The sequence below is a fragment of the Alosa pseudoharengus genome, unplaced genomic scaffold (genome assembly GCF_046254945.1).
Source record: "Alosa pseudoharengus isolate Yale_2024_CS ecotype anadromous, Long Island Sound unplaced genomic scaffold, YU_APseudo_1.1 YU_APseudo_1.1_scf_14, whole genome shotgun sequence".
In the NCBI taxonomy this organism is placed as follows: Eukaryota; Metazoa; Chordata; class Actinopteri; order Clupeiformes; family Clupeidae; genus Alosa; species Alosa pseudoharengus.
Window position 1 is genome coordinate 29,637,364 of NW_027468609.1, and position 26,500 is coordinate 29,663,863.

Here is a 26,500-nt window from a genome sequence, read left to right on the forward strand (position 1 = left end):
AATGTCCGCACGAATGCCCTGACGTTGTGGCATTAGCAATTCAACTTTCGTGACTTTAAAGTTTTTTCTATGTATCTACAATAAATGCACCCTTTCTTCCTCTGTCTTTAGGCAAAGGCCAGGGCCCACCACCTGTTCCCCCAACCTCAGGTCCAGGTAAGAGCAAACTGCTCACCACTACATCTGGTATTATCATGCTGAGGTGGTGTTTGATAAATGTAGTATTTTCATATTGTTTCTTACTAATTTTAGCCTATGGTCACTAACGTTATCACATGGACATGCTAGTGATGGTAGATGTGTGGCTCGTAGATGTGAGTACAGTAATGCTGGAAGCAACAGTACCATAAGCTTTGGTGTTGGCTCTCTGTGTCCCACCCCTTACGCCACCTGTAGGCTGGAATGAGAAGTGCGGCACCTGGTTATCCGATCCCTTCAACGACTACTGCTACCTTGTGAATTCCCTGTCCATGAGGACCTGGAGGGACGCCAGGGCAGACTGTGTCAACCAGGGGGGCGACCTGCTCAGCATCACCGATCCCTATGAGCAGGCCTTCATCCATTGTAGGACAGCACTCATTCAAAACAAACTTCATCAGCATTCATGCTTCATTCATAATCTCTCCTTTCACCCCAAAAAACCTTTCATTCATATGTCAACACCAGTCTCATGCTGTCCAGTCAAGGTCATGACAGTATTATTTTTTGAACATGACATCTTTTATGATCTTTGTGTACCTCCAGCTATAGTGACGCAGATCCCCACTGGCGTGGCTCTGTGGATGGGAGGCCATGACTCTGTGACTGAGGGGGGCTGGGAGTGGAGCGACGGATCCCCCTTCCGCTACATCAACTGGAACGCAGGTGAGAGCGCCGCTGCGAGAGGCTGGATGAAGAGAGGAAAGGAGCGAGACACTGAACCCTGCTTCTCATCCACTCTCATCCTAAGGGCTGAGCTACACCAGGCGCGTAACTGAAGCGTTCCGTTCGCGTTGCGTCTGCTGCAACAATTAGCTTCCATTATAATCAATGGAAGTGGCTACACCAGACGTGACAGTGGGGCGTACGTTCGAAAAAAATAGACCATTCATCTAAAATGGATTTTACGCGTCGCGAACGGAACGCTTCAGTTACGCGCCTGGTGTAGCTCATACCTAAGAAAACTTCTGCTTGATCTGTTGCAAGCAAACATGGTTGTTTTCACCTGAATGTGTTTTCTTTTAGGCAATCCTGATGATTATTATGGAGAAGACTGCCTCGATATTCTTATCAGTAGTGGCCTCTGGAATGATGATAACTGTGACTATAACAGAGGTTATATTTGCAAACGAAGAGGTACTGAATGTTTTTTTTTAACCCTTTTTACCCATGACTTAGTGTACACGGTTTGCCTCAGTGAGAAACACAGTTTTCTTTGTGTCTCTTAAACAGGAAACACTCCAGAGCCCCCTCCACCTCATGATGGTATGATAGTCTATGGCATGACTCTTCATTGTGCGGAGAATGATATTGATATTGATGGTCCTACTTCGCTTCATACAATGGAAACAAAAATCAAAGTGTGTGCTGTGTTGTCATGCCAGAAGTAAAGTAATGGACTCAGTGAAGTCCATGTGCATGTTGCATGGAGTGGTCAGTACTGTGCCGATGTAGCTGACTTGGTTGTGGATACTGCTGGTCCCCTACAGGTTTCCTCACCGGTCTCGCCTGCGAGGGCTCAAGCATTGTGCTCCACTGCCCACATAACAGCGTCATCGACATCCAATCAGCTTTCTTCGGCCGCAAGAGTGACAAGATCTGCCCTTTCGATGAGGGATCCACAGGTAACATTGCCGTTTTTTTTTATCGTGCATATATATATATATATATAATATATATATATTGTAAAATATATCAGGAAACAGAATATATATATATATATATATATATATATATATATATATTGCTCTACAAATTATGAATCATTATCTACCTTACAACAGCATGATATGAATTGTATATTATGTTTGAGGTATAATTGGTAAAGGCACTCTACACTCTGAAATGGATGTTATTTTCACTGAAAAGGTGCCATTCTGCTTAATGAACTCTCTTGTTCTTTTATTTGTGCAGGGTCTTGCACTGTGGAGGGCTTTCTGCCTATTGCCAGGAAATACTGTGACAACAGAGCCTTCTGTTTCCTGATGGGAAGAGCAGACCCGGACCCCTGCCCAACAATCTCCAAATACCTAGAGGTGGTGTACAGCTGCGTAGATAATGGTAGGTATTGGGGTTTGTTTTTGCCTTTCCATAATCCTGCTGCTAACACCAATTATCTGGGCATGCTGTCTCAGGCTGCTTGTGTATTTTAACTGGAGAGGGCGTTTTGTTTTGCAGTGTGTCTGAGAGGACTGGGCGTGGAGGATGGGAATGTGACCGACGCCATGCTCTCGGCCTCCTCCTCCATCAATGGCAAAGGTCCAGCCCAGGCTCGGCTCAACGGCGCCTCCTGCTGGATGCCCTCTACTTCCGGTGAGTGTGGTCTCACCTCGGGCAAACATGACACAGTGCACAGAGATACAGTACCTATAAAAAGTCCCCCCCCCCCTTAGATATTTTCCCCTTTTGTTGCTTTTATAAATGGACTATTGGTCCATTTAATTTGCCCTTTTTTACAATTATTTACAAAAAACCCTCTTTAATGTCAAATTGAAAGCATATTTCTACCTACTATTTTGACCTACTCTACTTCAGCAAGGGAATATATGAACCAGTTTGAAAACACACTATCCATTTTCACATGTGATGATGAATTAACCCACAAAACCTACTGTCGCCACCTATTCCTCCAGTCCAGATGAGTTCCAATCACTTTGGGTGTCAATGTCTGTGTGTTGTGTGCATTTGAAGCCCCACTTGTGTGAAACTTAACCACCTTTTGCAGCTAATTCCTGGATCCAGGTGGACTTAGGTGTTTCAAAGAAGATCACAGGAGTAGTGGTCCAAGGGTGCCCTACTGCAGACCACTGGGTCACCACATTCAAAGTCCAGACCAGTATAGATGGGTTGCAGTGGACTGATTACACACAGGATGGAGGGGTAAACCACACTTGACTTAGCGAGTAGAATCCTCTATTTTCCAGACTGACTGAAACTGAACTGTCCCAAGAATAAAACAAACAAAAAAAATGTAACATAATGAACAAGTTCAAACTTTATCCATATAATTCTTATCAACCTACAGAGCCCCTAAAGGACATGTGCTTTGGTGACAGAATTGTCCATATATTCTTCATTACAGCCAAATCACAAGTTTCATGTGAGTAGATACAGTGAGTGTGTCACCTGGCTGTAGGCTTGTCTGAAGTGGCGTTTGTGGATGTGTCCCCTACAGGAGTATCCAGGCAGTGTGGACAACACCACTCCTGAGACACAGCTCCTGGGGACACCTGTCTCTGTGCGCTACGTCCGCATCCTGCCAGTGGCCTGGAATGGACAGACTGGACTGCGGTTTGACATCCTGGGCTGTGTCTCTGACTGTGCGTCTATGCAGTATTGACAAGTAACAGTAAATAGTACTGTACAGTAACAAGATCACTGTGAGTGTCAAAAGTAAGGATAATGGTTGACTGTTGCCCAACATTTGTCTTAATTTTGTGCCGTTTTCTTTCGTTTCATACAGATGCCATAAACTGTGATTCAACAATATGGTTGGACCATGCAACTGAAAAAAAAACGTGAGACAGACTCCATTATAGCAATACTTCCACTCATCCGTTCATGTTTGGCTTTGTAATCGTGTTAATGTGTTGTGAAAAATTTTCTATGTGATGATGATGTGAACAAGTGAAACATATCTCAATGTGCACATCTACCCAGGTTACACTGTCCGGCCGGATGTGCTCGTGAGCCATACAGTGTGTACGGAACATTGACATATCGGGGTGTAAGTGAATGCCTACAAAACGCACATGTTTGCAATGTACTGCATGTTCCCAGCATGGAATATACCTTTGCCAAATGGAATGAAGTATTGAGTGGGAACCATTATGTGTGTGTGTGTGTTTGTGTGTGTGTGTGTGTGTGTGTGTGTGTGTATGTGTGTGTGTGTGTGTGTATGTTTCTCTTTTTAGGACTCTACCATCTGTGCAGCTGCCATGCATGCTGGAGTGATTCTGAATGAGAATGGAGGAGACTTCACGATCATCAAAACACCAGGCCAGTCCTTCTACAGTGGCTCTACTAGAAACGGCATCACCTCCAAACAGTACGTGTCCATTTGTTTTTTAATAAAGGTCCAGATTTTCCTGATGAAATAAAGAAAAGCGTAACCATTAAAAAAAAAAAAAAATGGCATTTTTTAATTCCCTCGCAGATTCGATGGAGACTATGGCATTTCTTTCCAGTTTGCAGATGGAGGTAAGCAGCATCGCCAGATGTCTTGTGATTGTCCAGTGTAATCTTGAAAGGATTTGACACAAGCAATCTGTTTAATTCTAACTAGGTTTTGACAAGAAGCAGTAGCACATATTGTGTTTGAGTAGTATCACATCACATGCACTGGGGGTCATCTCTCTCCAGCCCTGTCTCAAGGCCCTCCCTTGTGTTTTTCTTCCCTCTGTAGAACTGCGTTGCTCAGGGCCTGACTGGTATGAGTTTGGGGAGTTCTGCTACAAGCCATATGGTGACAAGAAGACGTGGCAAGGTGCACGAGACGCATGCGGGAAGGAGGGAGCCGAACTTGTGTCCATCGCCTCATTGGCCGAGCAGAGTTGGCTGGAGAGCTACCTCTACCAGGGTATGACACACAGCTAACAGCTTCTGCCATTCTGTCCTGGCACATCATTGATAATTTGGCTGACTGGGTTAACATTTACATTTATTCATTTAGCATGCGCTTTTATCCAAAGCAACTTACAGCAAGAGAATAACATTCAAGCTACAGGCTGGTCAGCCGTGGCCTACTGGTTAGCGCTTCGGACTTGTAACCGGAGGGTTGCCGGTTCGAACCCCGACCAGTAGGAACGGCTGAAGTGCCCTTGAGCAAGGCACCTTACCCCTCACCGCTCCCCGAACGCTGTTGTAGCAGGAAGCTCATTGTGCCGGGTTTAGTGTGTGCTTCACTTCACTGTGTGCTGTTTGTGTTTCACTAATTCACGGATTGGGATAAATGCAGAGACCAAATTTCCCTCACGGGAACAAAAGAGTACTGTATATACTTATACTTATACTACAGTGCACAGGAGACCTTAGCTAGGAATTACCACTGCATCGGTCAATACAATTACTAGAGGATAGGGTTTGTTGTTGTCTGGGGTATATTTTAGATGGAACATGTCCTTTGACTAAACGGCTTCCCTTAATGATACTCAGAAATAATTTGCGGAACAAGACAGAAAGCCAATTTTTACTTTGTGTGCTTAAGGATTGGCAGAGAAACCATGGCTCACCTGGGATTCAAAATCGAGAGAATTGAGGGAGGATTGGGGATCTCTTGCATCAAAGCCAATGTCCCAGCTAAAGTGGTGCTTTCTGTCCATTTCTCTCTTGCTTTATCCGTAGCCAACTCTGATGTGTGGATTGGCCTGAATGACCTGACCTTCTCCGGTTATTTTACCTGGACGGACAGCTTCCAGGTCACCTTCACCTACTGGGCACCTGGCGAGCCCAATAATCACCTGGGCTTCAATGAGGACTGTGTAGAAATGTACCATCAGGTAGGGCATTACTGTCCCCCCCCCCCTTCCCACAAGCAGAGGTGTAACAATCCAGCTTCAGATAGTAAATGTCCTGCCACATGTTGGTTCCAACCATTCACTTATCAGCCGATTCTAATAAGCACAATTCTTAAGCCAGGTAGAACAGCTAATTAGTGCAATCACATGTGTTAAGCGCACAGGTAGAACCAATACCTGGCAGGACTTTTACTTTCTGAAGCCGGACTTTTAAATCTCTGCTGAAGCGCATTCTAAGGACAGGTTGTGCAATCATCTCAGTCTCCCTGGTCAAAACATATGTTTCTTTGTGTTATAGACGGGAAGGTGGAATGACGTCACCTGTAGTGAACTCAACACCTACATTTGCAAGAAACCGAAAGCACATTTCCCACTACCCTCCGTCAAGCCCACTGTCTATGGATGTCCAGCGGTGAGCCAGTGACTTCCTAAACCTTAGGGCTTGTCACCTTACAAAGTGAGGTGAATATGTTGTATACAGTGTCCAAGCCTAAGTATGTTCCACCACCATGGTGTTTTCCTCAGGGCTGGGATGCATACGCCTATGGCTGCTATTGGTTTGAGGAGGCCCCAAAGACACGGGACGAGGCCAAAGCCTTCTGTGAGGCAAGCGAGAGCACACTGCTTCACATCATGGACGTGTGAGTGAACCTCCTCTTTTCTCCATACTTAGATCTCCATTACTTGATTTCTCGACGCTTAGACTTAGATGTTGTCACAAGATTTGTTTTTTTTATTTGTATGCTGTACCTTTTCTTGCATTTTTACCTGCCATTTTCTTGAGCTCATTTGTAATTTCCTCTTTGATAGCTATGAGCAAGCCCACTTCACAGCCTTCCTGGGGAAGTACACTGGGGAATGGTGGATAGGCCTGAAGGGACTGGGCGGCAATGTAGGGGTCGACTACTTCTGGGACAACGGAATGGCACTTTCCTTCACCAACTGGGACAGGGAACAGCCAGGTGAGGCCTCCACTGCCTGACCTGAGAACAGCGGGCTGCTAGGCAGTTTATCACTGGAAGAAAACCTAGTGCCTGAAATGAGAGTGGGGAGGCTGCTGCTGCTGGCGTCTCAGAGTGTTAAATAATTTGACGGTACATTTGGCTGGAGGGGAACAGATGTGCTGGTGCACGTTTCATCTCGCTGATGTAAGTGCGATAAAGTGAGCAGAGCTCTCGTGCGCAGCCTTGTCAGGACACCAGCTGGGCATGTCCTGGGCTGTGACTGTCGTCATGGCAGCAGCAGCCTAATTGGCTGTGTTCTGGATGAGGATGGATGAGATTTCCAGATCAGTAGGGACAGAATTAGCTGGTGCACAGCCAACCACAGTTAGCACCCCCCCACCCCCCCATCCACTGCTAGAGTCTGCTAGGGACTTTTAATTTAGGTATGGAGGATATGGATTCTCAGAGTTGTAGCAGTGTTCCAGCAAAAATAAAACCAAATGAGAAAAAAAAAATGATTTACTCTTGAAATTCTGCAGATCATGCGGCAGGGTTTTGTGTCACCATGGCGACGGCTCCCATCGCCGGGTTCTGGAATAACGAGGTTTGCACAGAAGCCCGCCCCTTCGTCTGTGAGAAGCCGAGGAACGGCCTGTCTCCCCCAACACGAGCCCCCACCCCCCCTCCTGCCGACGGCTGCGCGAACGGCTGGACCGGTCAACCCCACTACAGGAACTGCTACAGGGTTAGACAGTTGCTTCTCTGACGCTCTGAGCTCTTGATGTAGGGGACCCACATGGTCTAACGGAATATTTTTCATTCTCTCTGTCTACAAATCCCATCCAAACAGTTGTCACTACTGTGAACATCCTCACAATATATTATTTATATCTGCTATTATTATAAACTGCAGCTATCTGGGAAAATTTTTTTTTGACTATTTTAGTTTGCAGAATGAAATTAATAACCTGGCCATTGCAAACACTACTGCATATAATCAACTATTACCAAGAGGTTCACTGCAGGGTCTGATACTTGCCTGTTGTGACATGTGGTCTTGTCTCTGTGAGCAGCTCTTCACAGTGGACTACTCCGCGAAGAAGAGCTGGCAGGCGGCACGCGAGGACTGTGTGTCGCGGGGGGCCGACCTGATCAGCATCCACACTGGCGACGAGGAGATCTTCCTGGCGTCCTTCACCAAGGGCAAGACCTCGTGGATCGGCCTGAAGCACAACGCCTTGGATGGAGGTGAGGGGCCACATTTGCATCATTCACTCAAACCCTTTTTCAAAGCGGCCATTTTGAAATGAAAGAGTAGGGCAAGCACAGGTGTTAATACCTTAATGAAGTCTCTGTTCAAGTTAAGTGTAGCAGAATCAGAACCTTAATTAATGTCATTAGTAACACCTGGGCATGCCATAGTTAGGATTACTGAACACTGTTAAGATGCTATATATTTCAGTTAAAATCATATAAAATCAATAAGATATGAGAAAATCTGAGATGGGAAACCCAGTTTTAGAAAATAAAAGTCCTAAAACATATTTGTTCCAACCATTCACAACTCCTCAGCCAGGTAGATGTACTTTCAGAAGCTGGATTTTCCATCTGTGAATAAAATACGAATAGTGTGAGGTGTACATGCTGAGACACTGTATCCTCCGATGTACATCTTAATTAATAAGTAACATCACCACATCTTGAATAGTAGAAAATTGCATATGTGCTTTTCCTGAGCAGTGTTGGTGTCCATTTTGCAGGCTACCAGTGGAGTGACGGCTCTGCCGTGAGTCACACTAACTGGGGCTTTGGGGAGCCCAACAACCACGAGGGACGCGAGGAGTGTGTGGAGATGATTACCACCAACAACGGCACCTCCTTCTGGAACGACATAAACTGCGACGCTCACCAGGACTGGATCTGCATGATCGCCAAGGGCAAGACCCCCATTTTGCCCCCTGTGCCCCCTTCACCTGTCCCAGGTGAGCGCTGGTGTTGGACTGACCACCACAGAGCACAAGCACAGAGCACACAAAAAATTGGCCTTTAGCTACAAGCTGTTTTTCCTTGCTTCTTATGCTGGTAATCCACAGGGGTTCAGTCTCTGCCCCCCCCCCCCCCCTTTACTCTAACACTATTTATATTGACTTTGCAATCAAGAAAAACGATTATTGATCGGTAAAAATAACCGATAAAACTGATAATTCTCCATAGTGTAGTCTATTATGTTGAAGTCAAGTCAACTTTATTTATATAGCGCATTATTTATGTATTCATGCAGAAAGGTCATTCAATGTTCTTTACATAAACAAAAAGCAAACAGGAATATCTGATAAAAGCATAGAAGGGCAATAGAAAAATAATAGTTTAAAAAGTAAAGAATAAAAAAAAATAAGAAGAAAACATAAAACACACAAGGTGCGTGTATGCGTGATTTCATTTTTCATGTCATCCCTTCTCAGCTCCTGACTGTGGCACGAACCCTGGATGGAGGAAGAACAATGGGATCTGCTACCTCTTCAATGACACCGACCCTGTGGACTTCCACACGGCAATGCGGCGTTGCTATGCTGAGAAAGCCCGGATGGTCTCCATCCTGGATGAGGCCGAGCAGTCGTATGTGGTCACCATGGTACGTGCCAAGAGAGTGCGCTTTTGTCTCAGAGTTTACAGTATAAACACTTCATTTTCTACCATGCAAGTGCGAGACATGCATGCATGCAAGTTGGAAAGTTCACAATGTGTGTGTCTCTGTGTGTGTTTTTGTGTTGTTTTTTGTGTGTGTGTGTGTGTGTGTGTGTGTGTGTGTGCATGCGTGAGTGCGTGCGTGTGTGTGTTTGTGTCACTGCAACGCAGGTGGGAACAAGTCAACTGGCCAGTGCTTGGCTTGGCATGTATATGGCTGGAATAGCAGGCGGACAGTATGCGTAAGTATCTCTACAATTCAGAGTTTCTAAAATGCTATCAATGACTCATATCTATTTAATTGTTTCATTTTATTATTTTGCTGTTTTCATCCATCCATCCATCCATCTTTTCATCTCTTCTCTCACTCCCTCCACACTGCAGGTGGGTGGATGGGTCACCTGTGACGTATGTCCATTGGGGCCCAGGTGAACCCAACGACGCCAACGGGGAGGAGAAGTGTGTGCAGATGAATAGATACCCAGGTATGTTTACTTTTAGACTAGAAACACTACAGTATGTGTAGTACATTAACACTTCATTCAAATAAAAACCTAAATAAAAACTGAAATAAAACACTGACGGCATGTGAAGTATTGTAATAAAACACCAACAGCAATTATCTATGTGTCTTTTCAAATATTACAGACAGTTATAATTAGTTCACATTTGTTTTGGACAGTGATGTTTGAAACGATACTCAAACTACCCTGAATGTTTATATTGAGCTGTGTACCTCTGACTTGCCCCATAAGGCTCATGGAATGATGTGAACTGTGGCCGAGACATAGCTGGCTACATATGTAAGAAGTACCCGGGCAATGACCACACCCCTGCCCCACCCACCCCAGCCTGGGACGGAAATTGCCCAGCAGGTGAGACCACCTCTAGTTCCCATGCCAACCAAAGAACACTCTGGCTCTTCCTTAGCAAACTGACTTTAGTCATATCAGGATCACAGTGCAATGATTCTAGTTAAATCAGTTCCTATCACTGCCATGTCTGAACTCTCTAGGTATTAGTTTTCTTTTTAAAACTAATGGGCTAAAACAAAAGATTAGGGCTGCAACTAACGATTATTTTCTCGATTAAGTAAGTTGTTTGATTGATAAAATGTTGATCATTGTTTTCCAAAGCCCCCGATTATGTCTTCAAATGCCTTGTTTTGTTCACACACCAAAGATATTTAGTTCACTGTCATAGAGGAGTAAGTAAAGCTGAAAATATTCAAGTTTAAGAAACTTCAATCAGAGAATTTCTATGTATTTTTCTTAAAAAATAACATGTGTCTGATTAATCGATTATCCGATTATCGTGTGTTAATCGCCGATTAATTTAATTTAGATTAATTGTTGCAGCCCTACAAAAGACTTTCACTGAACTGATGATCACTAAGATACTAAGATGATTACAGCAAATCCAGAGTTCCACGTATTGCAAAAAAGGTCATGAAAGAGTCGACTAACCCCTCTCTTTGGTGTCTCCAGGGTGGATGCTGATTGGAAGCAAGTGCTACCTGGTCAAGGGTCCTGATCGCAACAACCAGAATGACTTCAAAGCCAACTGGAGCACAGCTCAGAAGTGGTGCAAAGATAATGGGGGAGACCTGGCTGTCATCGACTCGCATTATGAAAACGGTAAGACCCAGACATACTGCATTAACTCAAATGCATTCTGTGGCATTCTGCCATGTAACATAATACTGCACTGGTCTATCCCACTGTATGATGATGCCTTTGGTTTTCTTGTTCTCATGTGTGTGCAAACTGTTGGGGCAATATAAAAGGCAGCTTGCTCACAGTATCTCTCTTAACTTTACAGACTTTGTGGCCAGTTACCTGCGGGACCTGGTGAAGCCTGTATGGATCGGTCTGACCGATAGCCTTCACGAGGGCAGGTTTGCCTGGAGTGATGGAGTCAGCCCCGTGCTCTACACCAACTGGGCAGACAAGGAGCCCAACAACCACGACGGCAAGGTGAGACGCTGAAATAGTCGCATTCACAGTCAGAAACGTTCGTAGACTAGTCTGCCACACTGGTAGTAGCTATGGTTGGTGAAACTATACTGCAGTCTCTATTGGTTCTAGTGCCTGATTCTGAATTCGGCCGGCAGCCATTTTGAGTAATTCAGTAGCATCTCGGGGTTAATGTTTTATGGATTGTCTTGTTTGGATGATTCTTGTCAGCAATCTGAAACTTCTGCAACTGTAATAAAGTCTCTTCTAGCTGATAAAGGGCAGATGTTATCACCTGGTAGATAGATATCTAGCACAGATTAAACATTGAATACTGTTTATAGCATGGCATGTAAACGTCAAGGTTAAAACTGTGAAGAAATAATGCAAGACCAACAGAAAAGTGACTTCTGGACTCTACTCTGTTGTTTTCTTAGGAGCACTGTACGGCCATAACGCACTCCCACCATCAGACAGGCCGCTGGAACGATGATGCGTGTACTCAGGAGTTTGGCTGGGTCTGCTCCCAGAAAAAATGTGAGTACAGGGGGGATGGACATCTGGACATATTGTCATATTGTATCTATACAAAGATGAGATGTTTGCCACTTATATTCATGCATTCATCTCCATTTTACATTACACTACGAGGGATCATATAGCAGAGTCAACCAGCACTGTCCATTTTCACCTCTAACTGCCCAAACCTTGCGTGATTTGACATTCACAGCGAGTAGCCACCCTCCATCCAAAAACCCGTGTAAAGAAGGCTACATCTCCTGGTATAATAACTGCTACAAGCTGGCGTTCGAGCCCAAGACCTGGGAGGCCGCGCAGGTGGCCTGCCAGCAGGATGGAGGGAACCTGGCCAGTGTGGACATGAGCTATGACCAGGCCTTCATCTCTGGAGCGGTGCTGCAGGGAAGGTCGGACTCCTGGATTGGGCTCAGGAAAAGAGTATGGTCACAGAATTGAAAAGAAATTAAGATATGTTTTCAAATGCATTTTACCATAGAAATTACTGGCTAGAATCAGTGATACTGATCCTTGATCCAGTGATGAGTGTGATATGAATTGTGTGTTTCCTTTTAATGAGCATGTGATATGAATTGTGTGTTTGTTTTTTAATGAGTGTGTGATATTAATTGTGTGTTTGCTTTTCTCCTGCAGGAGGACAGTGATTCCTACAGCTGGACTGACGGCTGGCCTGTGTTCTTCACCCACTGGGGTCCTGGGGAGCCGACCAATCACAAAGGAGAGGGCTGTGTGGCCATACACGGCCCAGTTGGGCACTTCTACGGCACCTGGAACGACACGGCCTGTGCCGCCGCCAAGCCCTACATCTGCAAGATCTCCTCAGGTGAGACACTTGTTAAACATTCACAAAGTGATCAAAGGAGCTCTGTAAAAGCCCATTGTCATTAAGGTTGGGCACGGCTTACTGAATCTGGGTACGTCTCCACAGAGAAGCCACCACCAACTCCTGCACCGGGAGATGGGAAGTGTCTGCCCGGCTGGAGGCCGTATGGACGCCACTGCTACTTTGTGCACGACGCTCAGAAGGGCCACTCCTGGTCCGAGGCGAGGCAGTTCTGCCAACTGGCCTCAGCCGAGCTGGCCTCCTTCCACACCCGGGCCGAAATAGAGTTCATCCAGCAGTGGAACTACACAAAGTACCATTACCTCTGGATCGGCCTCACCAGGGACACCTCCTGTATGTGTGCACAGCACCACGCCAAGGCTCACACGCACACAGCCAAACATCGCACTATCGTACTCACACACAGTGCACGTCTCACATATGAACACAATATATGATTCTGTGTTCTAAGCCGACCATCAGTGATTGGACATGAAAATGGCACACTCAATTAATAACTGCAGGTAAGTAATGGTGTTTTGCTCTGTTTTTTGTGTGTGTGTGTGTTGTCCTTTGGTGTCTCCAGACGGTTGGGCCTGGACTGATCTGAGCTCTGTGAGATATTTGAACTGGGCACCAGGGGAGCCCAATGAGATTATCCATGATGGAGAGCTGGGCAGAGAGGACTGCGTGGAGATGTACCACGATGGCCGCTGGAACGACAACAACTGCGGTCTGAAACGAGGCTTCATCTGTCGGCATCGCCAATGTAAAAACATTTATTTACACATTTTAGATATATTTACATAGGTTCAGTAAATGTTGAAATCATTTAGGGCTGATTTCCAATCCACATGGGTTAAGCCTTGTCCTAGACTATAAGAGAATTTTAGTTTTGAGTTTTTAGTCTAGTACTGATCAAGCTAACTGGCCCTTAATGTTGATTATTTGATTTTACTCCTGAATGTTTTTCTCCGACTGGACATCTGTTTAAAAAAACACTGTGTTCTCTCCCAGACTACTTCACTGATGACGACGGAAATATCATCGTACCAACAGATCCTCCTGCAGGAAGCGGCAGTACGTTCATAACATTGTAACAGTTATTATGAAAGTCACAAGCCATTATCTGTTGACTTAAAAGGCAATTTATTTTGCCATCATGCAAGTTTATTAGTATAGCATTTTAGTTTATTATTTAGCATATTGGTAATAATTGTGGAGGATGTTTATAGCAGAGAAAAGTGACTGTAGTGAGGATTTGCTGTAGAATACGACACATTGGGAAATAAAACTAGGAGGGCGTTTCCATTTATTCGTTCAACTGACCTGGCTCTGGATTTTTATTCTCTTCCAGATGGTGGTCTGATTGCTGGGGCTATTATTGGTGCCATTATATGTGTCGGACTAATTGTAGGTCTTCTGTACTATGTTGTTAATGTACGAGGAGTTAAATTGAGTTCCATAAGCCTCCCGAGTCGAGACAAAAGTGCCGTTGACGTGGTAAGTGACAAACTTACAGATGATCAAACCCAGATAAACCTATTTGCCACTGGATGGCGTTTATGTTGTTTAGAATAAGTGAGAGTGCATGAGATGTGTTTCTTTATTCAGACTGGTTTGTTGTGTTCCTCTACAGCCAACTTTCAGTAATCCCAACTTTGGAGGGGAATCAGACACATGAGAGGATTCTGTGAAGTTGGCCGGATCCCACTGGTCTTGTATAGTACACGTGGCATTGCTGCATGACAATCACACAGCCTCTCAATTACCAAAATGTTTGCTTCAGTATTTCAGCCTATGAACACATTTCCATGTCAAATTATATGAAACACATGACATTTTTACCACTTTTATTGAAAATGTGCCAAATGAATTTTCTTGTTGAAATTGTAACATTCCTTTGTATATATTTTGTCTGTACTTAAGCTGAAATTAAAATTTAATAATTTAATTTTGAATTATATAATAAATTCTTTTTATTACTCAAATTTTTCATTTTTAAACATCTCCTATGTATAGTCTTAAGTATATTTGATTCCTGTATCAGGATGAAAAATAAATCTAGAAACCCCAGTCAGATTCTGTACACTTTCCTCAAACTTTATTGCCTCTGAAACACCTTAGCAAACAGAGCCGGTTGTGAACAGAAATGTACCATTGACCCAGCCCGGCTCTCATGGCTACAGCGGCCAAGCTACAAAAGAGTCAGCAAAACAGCTTTGGGGAGGAACAAATATTTCAGAGTAAAAAGAAAACAACAAAGGAGGGGGAAAAAACAGAATTGAACTGCCAAACAGTCTTTATACAACCATATATATTACAGCTCAGAGTATTTACATATGTTCACAAGGCAAAAAAGTTGAATTACAAAATAATTTCCAAACATTTCCTCAGCAAATGGTTCCAATCCTTTAAGGATGTCATCAGGTATGTATGAACAAGGAATATATTTCGCTTTGCACACACTTCTCAGCTTTCCCTCTGAAGCACTGGGGTTTCAGAGTTCAAATGAAAACAAGGCAATCAGCCTCTGGAACATTAAATGACATTTGATAAATGAGAGGGAAGCAAAGACAGTGTTCCATCAAAAACAAGTCATATTTGAATGTGCAGATTTGACTGAACAGTTGAGAAGTTCAAAAAAAAAAAAAAAAAAAAAACAAGAATGCTTATATACAAGAAGCAGCCTTCTTTGGAGGAATTCATCATGAAAAAAGCAAACTCTTGTCTGCTGGACTCTATTTTTCACGCCATCATTCGAACTCATGTGAAATAAATACATAAACCTTTTCTGTCCTTTATGACTCTACATGTAGCCTTTCCCTGGGATCCTCCTATTGAAATACCCTTGGAAACTGCCACTCCAGTGAGCTCCCAATTCATTTTTTATCCAGTATGGAGATCCATGAGTTTTTTAATTAATAAAAAAGAAAAGAAATGAAATGAAGACATAAGACCTGTTGGCTCAGATAAAGAGCAGTGGCCTATGAGTCTGCGAGAGCCTCAGCCTCTAGTTGAGGTTGATTTCATTCACAAGTCCACACGATCCATGATCCGACTAGAGCATCATTAAAACTGAGCATTATTGCTTAACTCCCATGTTTCCTGCTGGCTGGCCACTGGGGCGGCCTCTCAGACGGCATTAAACAACTCCAGCACTAGTTTATTCTCTGACTCAATGGAGATAAGGAGAAAAAAACATAACAAAAAAAAACACATTGGACACAACTAAGAAATACTTTGAAATCAAAATCCAAAAGTGCAAAATGGAAAGGGGGGGTGGGGGGGGGGTAATTAATGCTCCTGTTCCCTCCTGATGGGGTGTGGAGAGAATTTGGGGAAGGTGCAGAAAGGGGGGGGGGGGGAATAATGACTTAAGAATATGTATTATGATAGAAAATAAATAATGCACACATGTACTTGGTCATGATGACGACAAAAAGGAAAACCATCAATAAATATCTGCCGTGTTAAATCTAAAGCACATACCTTTCATACATCACAGTCCACCTGAACTCAAACCCTTTCACACCCTCACTGGGACTGACATGACCCAGCGTCTGACCCAAACAAGCCCAGACGTCCAGACAGCCCTTAACATTGCTCCCTTCCTGACCAGCACGGCCATAGTGCACCCTTCACCCTGACAACTGATATGCTCCATGCTGTACGATTAAAAAGTAAAGTAAAGTCAAACTCATATGGTTGAATTCCACTTTGTAAATGCAGGCACTCGAATCTAAGGTACGAAAGGTCACAGGATTTGACACCAGCACTGACCTCTGGTAGTGGTTTGAACTACAGAAGAAAACAGCGATAAAGCAGCGATGTTGCTAGATATAAATATGTGATAAAAAAAGTGATTTAAAAAAAAAAAAAATCTCAGCCACGCAATCCAAACAGTCAAACGGCCGTGTGACACTGCAGACGTCCAACCGGACAAGACGTGCACACGCAGGAGGGCGAGAGGGTAGGCGTTTGAGAGCTACCGCTTCCTGTCGGGGCCTGCTCACAGGTGTTCAGCTTTGCCTCACTTCCTGCTGGTTTAAAAGTCTTCATATTGAGGAGAATGGGGGGGGGGGGGGGGGTGCATTTGTGAACTTGCCTCTGAACTCATGATGAAGCGAAAAGCCAAATGAGAGGGACAAAGGCTGACTCGCTTCTCTGGAGAAAACAAAACAAGCGCAGCGAAGCACAGAAGAAGCATGAGCGCCCAGCACCAGTTCAAAGGTTAAAATGGCCCCTTCATGCGCACACACACACACGCACGCACACCAAGATGTTCCCACAAGCTTTTAAGACTGCTACCAGATCAGAATTCACTTTGGCCAAAAGGTAAGGAATTGCTGCACATCATGGTTTAGGGGGAAGGCTTTTCATACATTCAAAGGTTTCTCTGTTTGGGGTTGGGGGGGGGGCATCTGTAACCAATTTTAAATATAAGGCACAGATTTCATAATGACGTCAACTAAAAGAAAAAAACTGCTCAGCTTACTTCCTACGAAAATGCACAGACAACATGACTTTCTTCACCAGCCCCAGCCATGTGCACTGCACACACTCAGAGCAAGTGGAGGCACCATGACACCCCTCTTCTCCAGATGTTGGTAATCCACACTGACAGCAACTCCCATTACAGCTGAGGTGGTTGGGCTATCTGCCACAGCTGCTCTCTGGAAACATTACGCCATGTGCTCTTGCCCCCTGTGTGCGGTTTGATCCCCATGATTGGCTGATCACAAGATCCCATTGTTGATGACCACAGTTACGTCCATGCCCTTGGGACAGAGCGTGTTGCAGCGGCAAGGACAGACTTCAAAGACTTCCCTTTACTGCAAAGCCCTCTATTTGGCTTGAGAGACATCAGCTGACCACTACAACCATCTCTCTCTGCCTGATGAACATCTGAAATTCAAGCTTACCATTTCATAGTACCCTAATACTGGACAATCCATTCCATAGGGGTCAGTTTTCTGTTGGACACCTACCTCTTGCGGATAGCTAAATAACACTGAAATAAGGGAGGTGGGGCATTCAGCTTTTTCTGGAAAGCTTTTGTGTGTGAGCAGAATAGAGGTTCACACTAGCGGTCTGTTGGCGGTCTGATTATGCAACATAAATTAATTTCATAAAAAAATCACCCAAAGCCAAAAACAACATGTCATTACCTTAGCAATAATAATCATACTAAAAATTAAGTACTTCAGGTGACGTCCCTAAAATAACAACCCAATTGGTGTTTTTTCTCTCCCATTTGGTGTTGCCCAAAGGACATGAATGTGTGTCCGGCCTGATAGTTTCAATCATTGTGATGAGCAGAATTTTTCTAGGGTAGTGTTGAAATAGCTGTTGTCTGGGGTCTCGGCGCGGAAAATGGAGGGCATTAGATGAGAACTGATGGATGGCCAGACTCCCATGAATTCTCCCAACTCACTTAATGCAGAAAACCAACAGTACTGGGTGTGTTCTTGAGAACATGTATGTTTAAGTGTGTGTGTGTGTGTGTGTGTGTGTGTGTGTGTGTGTGTGTGTGTGTGTGTGTGTGTGTGTGTGTGTAAGGAGGAATGGAAGCTGAGGGCATTGGTGTAGATGCTGCTATGTGGGTTGTGCGTGTCGGAGTCACAGTCACAGCACGTTTTGGCCAGCAGCAGCACCGCCGCTCCTGAGGAGACTATGGTGGCCAGAGAAGGACCACCGAGGGGTTAAAACACGACAGGAGGGAGAGCTGCCATGGGACTGAAATCAACTCAAAAAAAGTGCCAGAGTATCCAGTTTTGAGTTATCCCCCTAAACTGGTGCTTTTCTGTGCCATTCTGAAAATGCGGGAGTTGTTGGGGAGAGATAGGTGTGTGTGTGTGTGTGTGTGTAAGCAGGGTGGTTGGTCAGTGTGTCTGTTGGGAGTCCTGTCGAAGCCAGTGGAGGCCCTGCCGTGTGTAGCGCACCACTGCGCTCATGGTGGACAGCAACGTCAAAGGGCCGATGGCAGAGTCCAACTCCCCTAGCACCCCTGCACGAAGATGAAGATACGGTAAAAATACATACACAAGTCTAGGAAGCTCAATCACAGACTCAATTCAGTGCTCTTAAAAGGGACAACACTGTATGATGCATTTCATAATCAACAGTTATTCACCTACAATCTTCTGAATTATGTTCTATGAGCCAAAATTAACTTTTCAAAAAATATTGCTGCCTACTGGCCAAGAAAGTAGCAAGAAGGCCTGAAGAAGGTTCCTAAACCAACTGAGCTGTCAATTCCTCAGGCTTATCACACACTATCATTTTACATCTAATATAGTTCACAGGCTCTTCGGCAAGCCCCACTTCCTCTTTCTCTCCATGCTGCACACAAACCACAGTGGGATTTGTTTAATAGCACTGCACTTAGCTAAACCAAGTGTGTTCTGCTAACCAGGGGTGTGTTTCCCAAAATCATAGTTGCTAACCGGTTAGCAACTTAGTTGGTTGGCAATGGGAAATTGCATTGCAACCAACAAAGTTGCTAACTTAGTTAGCAACTATGGTTTTGGGAAACGCGCCCCAGGAGCTCAACTAATGACTTCAACTATGTAGAGGAGGCTTAGGTGTGAAAAACAAACAGCAGTGGGGCTCAGTTGAGGACTGAGAATCTCTCATCTAGCCATTACAGATGTGCTTCATCTCTAGAGCTGAAGTATTTCAAAGTATTTTCCACTAAACGAAGACCAAGACCTAGATGGGTCTGCTAATGGTCACAACCTAAGGTGATGTGTGGAATCGAACGCTGCGGAGCGGCGGCCTGCTTACCGCTGCCTTTGGGGGCCATCTCCTCGGCCTGCTCCCATACACTGTGCGCGCTGAGGAAGAGGGCGGTGATGCTGACATAGGTGGACGCCACCTGGTGGATGGCCTGTGGCAGTGCCACCGTGTTGGCCGGCGCCGTGGCCGAGCTGTGGCTGGAGCTGCTGGAGCTGGCCGGAGACGCCATGGGAGACATCTGGGAGGGGGTACTGGTAGCCCTGTAGGAGAGGAGAAGAGAGGAGAAGAGAGAGGGGGGGAGGGGCGAGAGAGAGAGAGAGAGAGAGAGAGAGAGAAAGAGGGAGAGGGGGAGAGAGAGAGAGGGGTAAAAGAAAGAAAAGGAAAAAAGAAAGAGGTGAGCACCTGCTTCAACAGTTTCTTCTTGCATGTGCCAATTTGAGGCTGTTTTGTGCCTTTGCACTGAGCAGCGCAGAGACGGTTCGGGCCCAGTGGCTGCCAGCAGGGCCCTGGCACACAGGAAGAAGCCGCTGTGGCCGCACACACAGGAAGTGGGGTGCTTACTTTGAGACGCGAGGGGAAGGAGACGTCTTGCAGCTCTGCAAACAGACAGACGGAGGGGGGAAAAAAGAGACACAGAAGAGCGCTTTTATTAATGAGGCTCCTGCCACTTTCCACTCGCTGCAGCACCATCCCACAGTCACAGGCAATTACAGATGCCCGCAAGAACTCCCCAGGACAGTCACGCACCAGGGATTTATACTCAGGTGTTAACAAAGAGGAGTTTGTCGTCTATGTGTGTATGTGTGTGTGTGTGTGTGTGTGTGTGTAAATAATTTTGTATTTATGTAAGGTGCAGACAGACACACAAACACAAACAGTGTGAAATTCTCACATCTGACAGAAAGGAGAATGTCCTACCTTGAAATGGTCGGTGAGGGTTCTGGAGTACCTAAGTGCTGCTTCGCGTTTGTAGCGGAACATGGCCATCTGCAGTAGCGACTGGAACCTCATGCTGAACATAAAAGCACAAACAGCACGGCCGTCAGAGCACAGCCAGGGGAGAGCGTTAACGAGCCGCTAGCTTGAGCTCTGGCTCGCTTGAACACTGGCATTGCTCTCTGGTGGGTGGGTTGGCCGTTTAGAAATGGGGACACATAAAGGAACAAGCAAAGTGCTCCTTCGCGCTCACCATAAAATGGCAAAGTCTTTCTCTGACGCAGGGCTGGCTGGGTCGGAGTAGCTCCGCAGTTTTAAGATGAACCTGCAGGGGGGGGGGGGGGGAGAGGCGAGGTGAGAGGAGAGGAGGGAGGAGAGAGTGAGCAGAAAGCTGGAGAGAAAAAAAAGCAGGTGGGAATTCCCAGAGGGCTAAACAGAGGCTGGCTGGCAGGCTGGCTGGCTGACTCACCTGATCAGGACCACCGTCTCAGAGAACATGGTGTACGCTGACTTTGGCGTCTGGGGATCCATCTCCATGGCAATACCACTCTCCACAAAGGACAGGGCAGCTTCCAGGTAGATGAAGGACTTGCCCACCTTCTCGGACTGCACAATCAGTAAAGTGTGTGTGTGTGTGTGTGTTTGAGTGTGTTTCACACAAAAGGACAAAGACAGAAAATACAAGGTTAGTTTCCATCAAGTAACGAAATAAGAAATCAATACAGAGCTTAAAGATTGAGAGCCCATAGATAATTATGGGCTGTAGCGGCATTACCATGGCATCAGCTTTGTGCTTCAGTTTTTTGGCTTCCTTCATGTGATGCTCCACAGAATACTGCCTGTGTGAACAATACAAGTGTTACATGATGTTTTATATCCGCGTCAACAATCTGATACAATATAATAATGTGAAGGGCAAACATCAATGGGGCATATGAATTCATAACTCAGCGATTATAACATTGAACAATATGTTAAAAACAGTTTCCGCTGTGGACACCTGAAATTGAAAACAATGTTATGGATTGAAAACAATTTAATGTATTTTCTAAAACGGATAGTTCTGGTCCTTGATTGTGATTGGCTGAATCGTATTCGATGCCGTTGTAAAATGCAGCATAAACATACATACACCTTGAATGCATTTCGTTCTATATTACTGCGCTAACATAACTTGATACAAAAGTTAAAGTAGCTGCGTCGACGTTGCTTGGCAACCATTCAGATAGAAGAACTATATTTCTTGGCGGAAGAATGATTATCTAGGAATAACTTGTTATATTTCTAGTTGCTGTGCCTTTACTTTATGAAACTTTAGATAGCCAGATATTTATAGTAACAGTTTTAGAAAAGCAATAAGCCACTCGAGTCCGTAGGTTACACTGATTCTACAACAGCTAAGGGGGGTTTTAGGCACTCTGCTAGCACATCGTGCCTAACAACGCGCCTTAGCTGTTGTAGAATCAGTGTAACCTACGGCCTTTCAGGGCTTATTGCTAAATTCTACTTGATCATACAGTAGTTGATAGAATAATGTACAACAATAAAAGTTCTTTAAGAGCAGCTTGGAAATCTAACCATAAATAGGAAATGTTCTAATCATCTGTTCAAGCCTTGCAAGTCAGAGACCCTCTAATGCCCTTACTACACCAGGTATATGCCATATCTACTCCAAGGCCTCACCTGTCGTCCAGTTTGAGCAGGACTCTGTTTGAGGCTGGAGTCCGTTTGGGCTGGGCGGGTTCTGGGACTGCAAAGCTGCTCTTTGGTGACTTCTGCCAATAACACGGACAAAGTATGAAATACAAGAGTGATACGATGGCAAGAAAACATCAGAATAAAGTAGCTATTGTGGAAATAATGCACTTAGGTGGTAAAATCATTACAAAGATTTCACAACAAAAAGTGTGTGTGTGTGTGTGTGTGTGTGTGTGTGTGTGTGTGTGTGTGTGTGTGTGTATTAACATTACTTTACCTTGCCAGTCTTTGTGTGCTCACTGCGCTTGCTGGAGCTCTTCTTGTGCTTGACTTCGCCATCGCCAGTCGCTTTGGACTCCGACACGTCGGCCAGGGGTCTCTTGTGTCCGGCCCCCTTGGCCGGCTCCTGTGCTGCGGGGGCTAGTGTGCTGGAGCTCGGGGCCTTCTCTTTCTTCTTCTTCTTCTTGCGCTCCTTCTCTTCCACCGCAGTCTTAGGGGCTCTGCAGGGACACGGCCCAGAGGACATGTTAGCGACGTGGAGTACGCTAGGCTATGTCGGGCCTGGATTACAGGGACTTTCCATCTAACTGTCTTTTTCATCAAAGGCTACACCCACAAACCTGCTCTGCTTTTTTTTTTTAAGTCATTATATATCAGCTCTTGATTATGTCAGTGAATGCAGCGGGGTTTTTTTTTTGGGGGGGGGATGGGGGGGAGTTTGTTTGTTTGTTGTTTAAACTGTACTAACCATGCATTTGCCAAAACATAAATTTCACTCAAGCACCAAAGTAACATCACAACAGAGTACATAAATGCATAATGTAACTAATTCGGGATAAAGAGGAACCGGTAACACTTTACTTGACAGTATCGACATAAGAGTGACATGACACGGTCATGAACACATGACACTGTCATGACACATGAACCCTAGCCCTAACCCTAACCCTAACCTCTAACCCTAACCCTAAACCTAACCCTAACTTGTTATGACAAACACTGAATGTCACTTCATAACAGAAGCATTATGTCATAACTTGTTTTTGACACGTTCATGACAGTGTCATGTGACTCCTATGTCGATACTGTCAAGTAAAGTGTAACCGAGAAATCTCTTCAATGGTTCCAGACAGATTCCTGTGTCCACTCACTCAGCTTTGCTGGAGCCAGGGCAGGATGGTGCTATGGGGGAGGACGATATCTTGAGCTCCTTGTCCAGTTTTAACTTCTTCCTGGGCTGAGACTTGTCCTCTTTCTCCGCCTGCAAGACACGTCACAGAATGAGGCATCAGCTAGACACATCAGCTAGAGACCATTCTAACCCACATCCTTGCACAGCAGCAACCTGCCTGTCTTTTGTTGTGCCACTGTGCCACATAATTCTCCTGCACATGCATCTCAAAAGTAAATCTCATAACTAGCAAAATCAACTGCAAGTCCCTGAAGCGTTTTTAAAACAAACACATGGCTGCAAGCCACAAAGTGGGGCAATGGGCAATGAATAATGCATGCTTTCACTGTGACGATAAAAAAAATGTTGCACGAGAGTATGTGTGCAATGTGCATATATATCTGTATGCGCGTGCGTGTGTGTGTGTGTGTGTGTGTGTGTGTGTGTGTGTGTCTGTTGATGTGTTTACAGGCAGAGGCGTTTGGCAGGCTCATCTCACTAAGAGGCGACGCAGATGGCGTATAACGTGACAGCGGCGGTGGCGGGGGCAGAGCAGAGGAGAGGCTGAGTCACGGGGCTCTCCAGCTCCACTCGCCCGGCCTCCAGGGCAGGGAGTCACTCGCCCCGCCAGCTGAGCCTACCCACCGGCCACGCCAGTGACTCACTCCGGCTCGGACTGTCTGGCTCAGGGGTTTTACACTAGGGCTCGCAAGAACATGCCTGCTAGTCCCGCATGCTTTTTTTTTTTACGAGTGAGTAAACAGAGCAAACACACACATTTCACACCGAATGCAGACAAGTGGGCTGAGCACAAACAGACACCGGGGCTAATGCCCTGCCCTGAAGAGACCATGATTCATCAACTGATTAACTGCTGCAACAGTACAGTAAGTCAATTGCATACAAAGTGCATGGTTCAATTTGTATGTAGGAGAAACAGAAGTGAAACCCACGGATCTCTTTCTGCTGGCTTTGGCTGGGGCAGGGTCTGCGGCAGCGTCTCCCCTCTCGGCCCTCTTCTGTCCCGGCTCAGCGGAGCCCCCCGTGGCGGGGGGCCGGGCCGCCTTGGGCGCGGAGGGCACCCTGGTGAGTAGGCTGAGCTGGATCTTGACCAGCAGGGTGCGCGGCGCCTCCGGCGCGGTCTTGCCAGGCGCGTCGTCGTCCGGTCTGTTGGCCTGTGCAGGGGAGCGGTCCCGCTGTTTCTTCTTCTTCGATGAGGACTTCGGCAGGCCGTCACTTCGGCCGCCTCCGCTGCTCCGGCTCTTGACCGACGGTAAGGGGAGAGGGGGCGGGGGCGCATGGGCTAGAGTCTCCGGCTCTGCCTCCTTGGGCAGGGACAGCTTCACAGTGACCTTAGGGGCAGCCTCTTTCGCCTTCTTCTTGTCGGTGCGCTTGGCAGCCTTCTTGTCGGCTTTCGAGCCGACTTTGGTCGGGGCCTTGGCTGGGACTGCTTTCGTCTTCACTTTGGGCCGGTCGGCGAGGGAGGGATCTTTTTGATGGGAGGTCAACTCCTTGCTGTCCACGTGACGCGAGGCGTCTTCGGGCCGGGGGGCTTTGCTGCTTGAACTCGGCTTCTTGTTGGCCACCGTCTTCCTGGCCCCACTGTCCACATCGCTGGGTGGGGAGGGAGACTGGGACCTAACATGCTGGCTTGGACCAGATGGCTTTGACTCAGGGTGTTTGACCTCTGGCCGTGAGGGGGACGTATGAGAACTGAAGTTGTAATGAGCTGGTGTGGTAGTCTCTGAATTGTAGTTGTAGTGGGGCGGTGTGCTAGGCTCAGTCCGCACAGGTGAACTGTGGGAGTTGTAGTTAAAGTGTGTTGGTGTTGTGGTCTCTGGCTGCACGGGGGAGCTGTGCGAGTTGTAGCTGTAGTGTGCTGGGCTGGCAGACTCTGGCCGCGCAGGTGAACTATGGGAGTTGTAGTGCTGGGGCGTGCTGGTCTCCTCCCGCGGTTTGGGGCTGGAGGCAGGACTGGAAGGAGAACAGTGCAACGCATCCCCCTGCGTCTCCACGCTCAGGCTGGGCTGCGGATCCTTCAGCTCCAGCCAGCGACCCAGCTGCCACTCATTCACCGCAGGGCCATCAGCCTGCATGCCACACACACACACACACACACACACACACACGCAAACAGTAACACACAAACACACACAGAAATGACATACAAAGAGACACACATAAAAAAACAAACAATGACAACTACTCCACTTTGTTCAGTCTTCCCATACAATCAATTTACAATCTAGTCAATCTACAACATCTAACATGCTAATGCTAACTGGCATGCTAATTGTCTAAATGTTTCCAGACTTTCCTTCTGTGTAAACACCCACACAACTACATTAGTTCATTGACCTGATTGTAAAAATTGTCACTATTGTCATTTCAATTCATTTCTGTATACTATATACTATAACTATACTATATTGTTTGTTGATTGTTATTCTAATGTTGCAAGTCACTTTGGATAAAGGCATACACATAAACACACTTAAAAACGCAGTTAAATGGGACTTTTTACATAAAGGGATAGTGAACTATTCTGACTAGGTACAAACCTGAATGCAAGTGAAACACATTATTGGCTTCCAAAAAAGCAGTGGGTGGTTGTTGGCAACCAGGCCCAATGCTTACTCAACACAACCAATAAAAAAACAGCCAAGCAAAAGAAGGGATGGATGTGTGTGTGTGTGTGTGTGTTCAGCATTATGTTCTTTCACTTATTTGTACATTCGAGTGTGTGTGTTCATCTTTGTGGTTGGTTGTTGCGTGTATGTTTGTTGGTGTGTGTGTGTGTGTGTGTGTGTGTGTGTGTGTGCATTTGTGTACCTTGGCTGGAGGAGGGGGGCTGGCTATATGAGGAGGTGGGGCTTCCTCCAGCTCCTCCCCTCCACTCTCGCTGCTCTCACTATCGGACTCGGAGCCAGAGCTGCTCTCTGATTCGCTGGAGCTTGCAGTCTCCCCCTCACTGGAGCGCGCTGGCGCCACTCTGACAAACACACACACACACACACAGTCTATTAGGCCTAACTAATACACCAAACTTACTCATCATTTGTAATCATGCAAATGAATATAAACATGCATCACATACAGATCAAACGCAATCTGCTTTCTCACTCACAGATATCATTTATCGCACAGCAGAATAACAATGCACTGGTATAAAATAATATGCAAAAAATAATAATACTTATTATTAAACACTTACAACTCTCCCAAAAGAAACAGAATTACGACTCAAGTACAAACCCCATGCATTCACTCTTACACACCCATCAAATTAGCATTAG

The 26,500-nt window shown here is 45.7% G+C and overlaps 2 protein-coding genes across 2 annotated transcripts in view; one reads left to right on the forward strand and one right to left on the reverse strand.

The window, feature by feature from the left end:
- The window catches only part of LOC143122647 (lymphocyte antigen 75), a 26,616-nt gene extending 12,009 nt beyond the window's left edge, over positions 1–14,607 (forward strand). The window contains exons 17-52 of the mRNA XM_076283429.1: positions 112–156; positions 397–564; positions 745–864; positions 1,225–1,335; positions 1,432–1,464; positions 1,689–1,823; positions 2,113–2,259; positions 2,377–2,511; positions 2,924–3,078; positions 3,374–3,518; positions 3,662–3,719; positions 3,859–3,925; positions 4,113–4,246; positions 4,355–4,398; positions 4,604–4,777; positions 5,542–5,696; positions 6,013–6,126; positions 6,240–6,355; positions 6,525–6,676; positions 7,198–7,403; positions 7,732–7,906; positions 8,419–8,640; positions 9,121–9,290; positions 9,515–9,585; positions 9,728–9,828; positions 10,099–10,218; positions 10,831–10,980; positions 11,165–11,319; positions 11,736–11,835; positions 12,029–12,255; positions 12,469–12,658; positions 12,764–13,012; positions 13,245–13,427; positions 13,676–13,738; positions 14,016–14,161; positions 14,298–14,607. Coding sequence (XP_076139544.1) covers positions 112–156; positions 397–564; positions 745–864; positions 1,225–1,335; positions 1,432–1,464; positions 1,689–1,823; positions 2,113–2,259; positions 2,377–2,511; positions 2,924–3,078; positions 3,374–3,518; positions 3,662–3,719; positions 3,859–3,925; positions 4,113–4,246; positions 4,355–4,398; positions 4,604–4,777; positions 5,542–5,696; positions 6,013–6,126; positions 6,240–6,355; positions 6,525–6,676; positions 7,198–7,403; positions 7,732–7,906; positions 8,419–8,640; positions 9,121–9,290; positions 9,515–9,585; positions 9,728–9,828; positions 10,099–10,218; positions 10,831–10,980; positions 11,165–11,319; positions 11,736–11,835; positions 12,029–12,255; positions 12,469–12,658; positions 12,764–13,012; positions 13,245–13,427; positions 13,676–13,738; positions 14,016–14,161; positions 14,298–14,342 — 4,781 coding nt within the window. The 3' untranslated portion in view covers positions 14,343–14,607. The remainder of the gene's footprint in view (positions 1–111; positions 157–396; positions 565–744; positions 865–1,224; positions 1,336–1,431; positions 1,465–1,688; positions 1,824–2,112; positions 2,260–2,376; positions 2,512–2,923; positions 3,079–3,373; positions 3,519–3,661; positions 3,720–3,858; positions 3,926–4,112; positions 4,247–4,354; positions 4,399–4,603; positions 4,778–5,541; positions 5,697–6,012; positions 6,127–6,239; positions 6,356–6,524; positions 6,677–7,197; positions 7,404–7,731; positions 7,907–8,418; positions 8,641–9,120; positions 9,291–9,514; positions 9,586–9,727; positions 9,829–10,098; positions 10,219–10,830; positions 10,981–11,164; positions 11,320–11,735; positions 11,836–12,028; positions 12,256–12,468; positions 12,659–12,763; positions 13,013–13,244; positions 13,428–13,675; positions 13,739–14,015; positions 14,162–14,297) is intronic.
- A 3,281-nt stretch (positions 14,608–17,888) lies between these two features.
- Positions 17,889–26,500, reverse strand: part of aff1 (AF4/FMR2 family, member 1) — a 39,569-nt gene continuing 30,957 nt past the window's right edge. Inside the window, exons 8-19 of the mRNA XM_076284598.1 lie at positions 26,037–26,196; positions 24,158–25,294; positions 23,185–23,294; positions 22,311–22,533; positions 22,019–22,110; positions 21,111–21,174; positions 20,805–20,941; positions 20,589–20,660; positions 20,318–20,411; positions 19,961–19,995; positions 19,448–19,659; positions 17,889–18,668 (exon numbers count right to left, since the gene is read on the reverse strand). Coding sequence (XP_076140713.1) covers positions 18,544–18,668; positions 19,448–19,659; positions 19,961–19,995; positions 20,318–20,411; positions 20,589–20,660; positions 20,805–20,941; positions 21,111–21,174; positions 22,019–22,110; positions 22,311–22,533; positions 23,185–23,294; positions 24,158–25,294; positions 26,037–26,196 — 2,461 coding nt within the window. The 3' untranslated portion in view covers positions 17,889–18,543. The remainder of the gene's footprint in view (positions 18,669–19,447; positions 19,660–19,960; positions 19,996–20,317; positions 20,412–20,588; positions 20,661–20,804; positions 20,942–21,110; positions 21,175–22,018; positions 22,111–22,310; positions 22,534–23,184; positions 23,295–24,157; positions 25,295–26,036; positions 26,197–26,500) is intronic.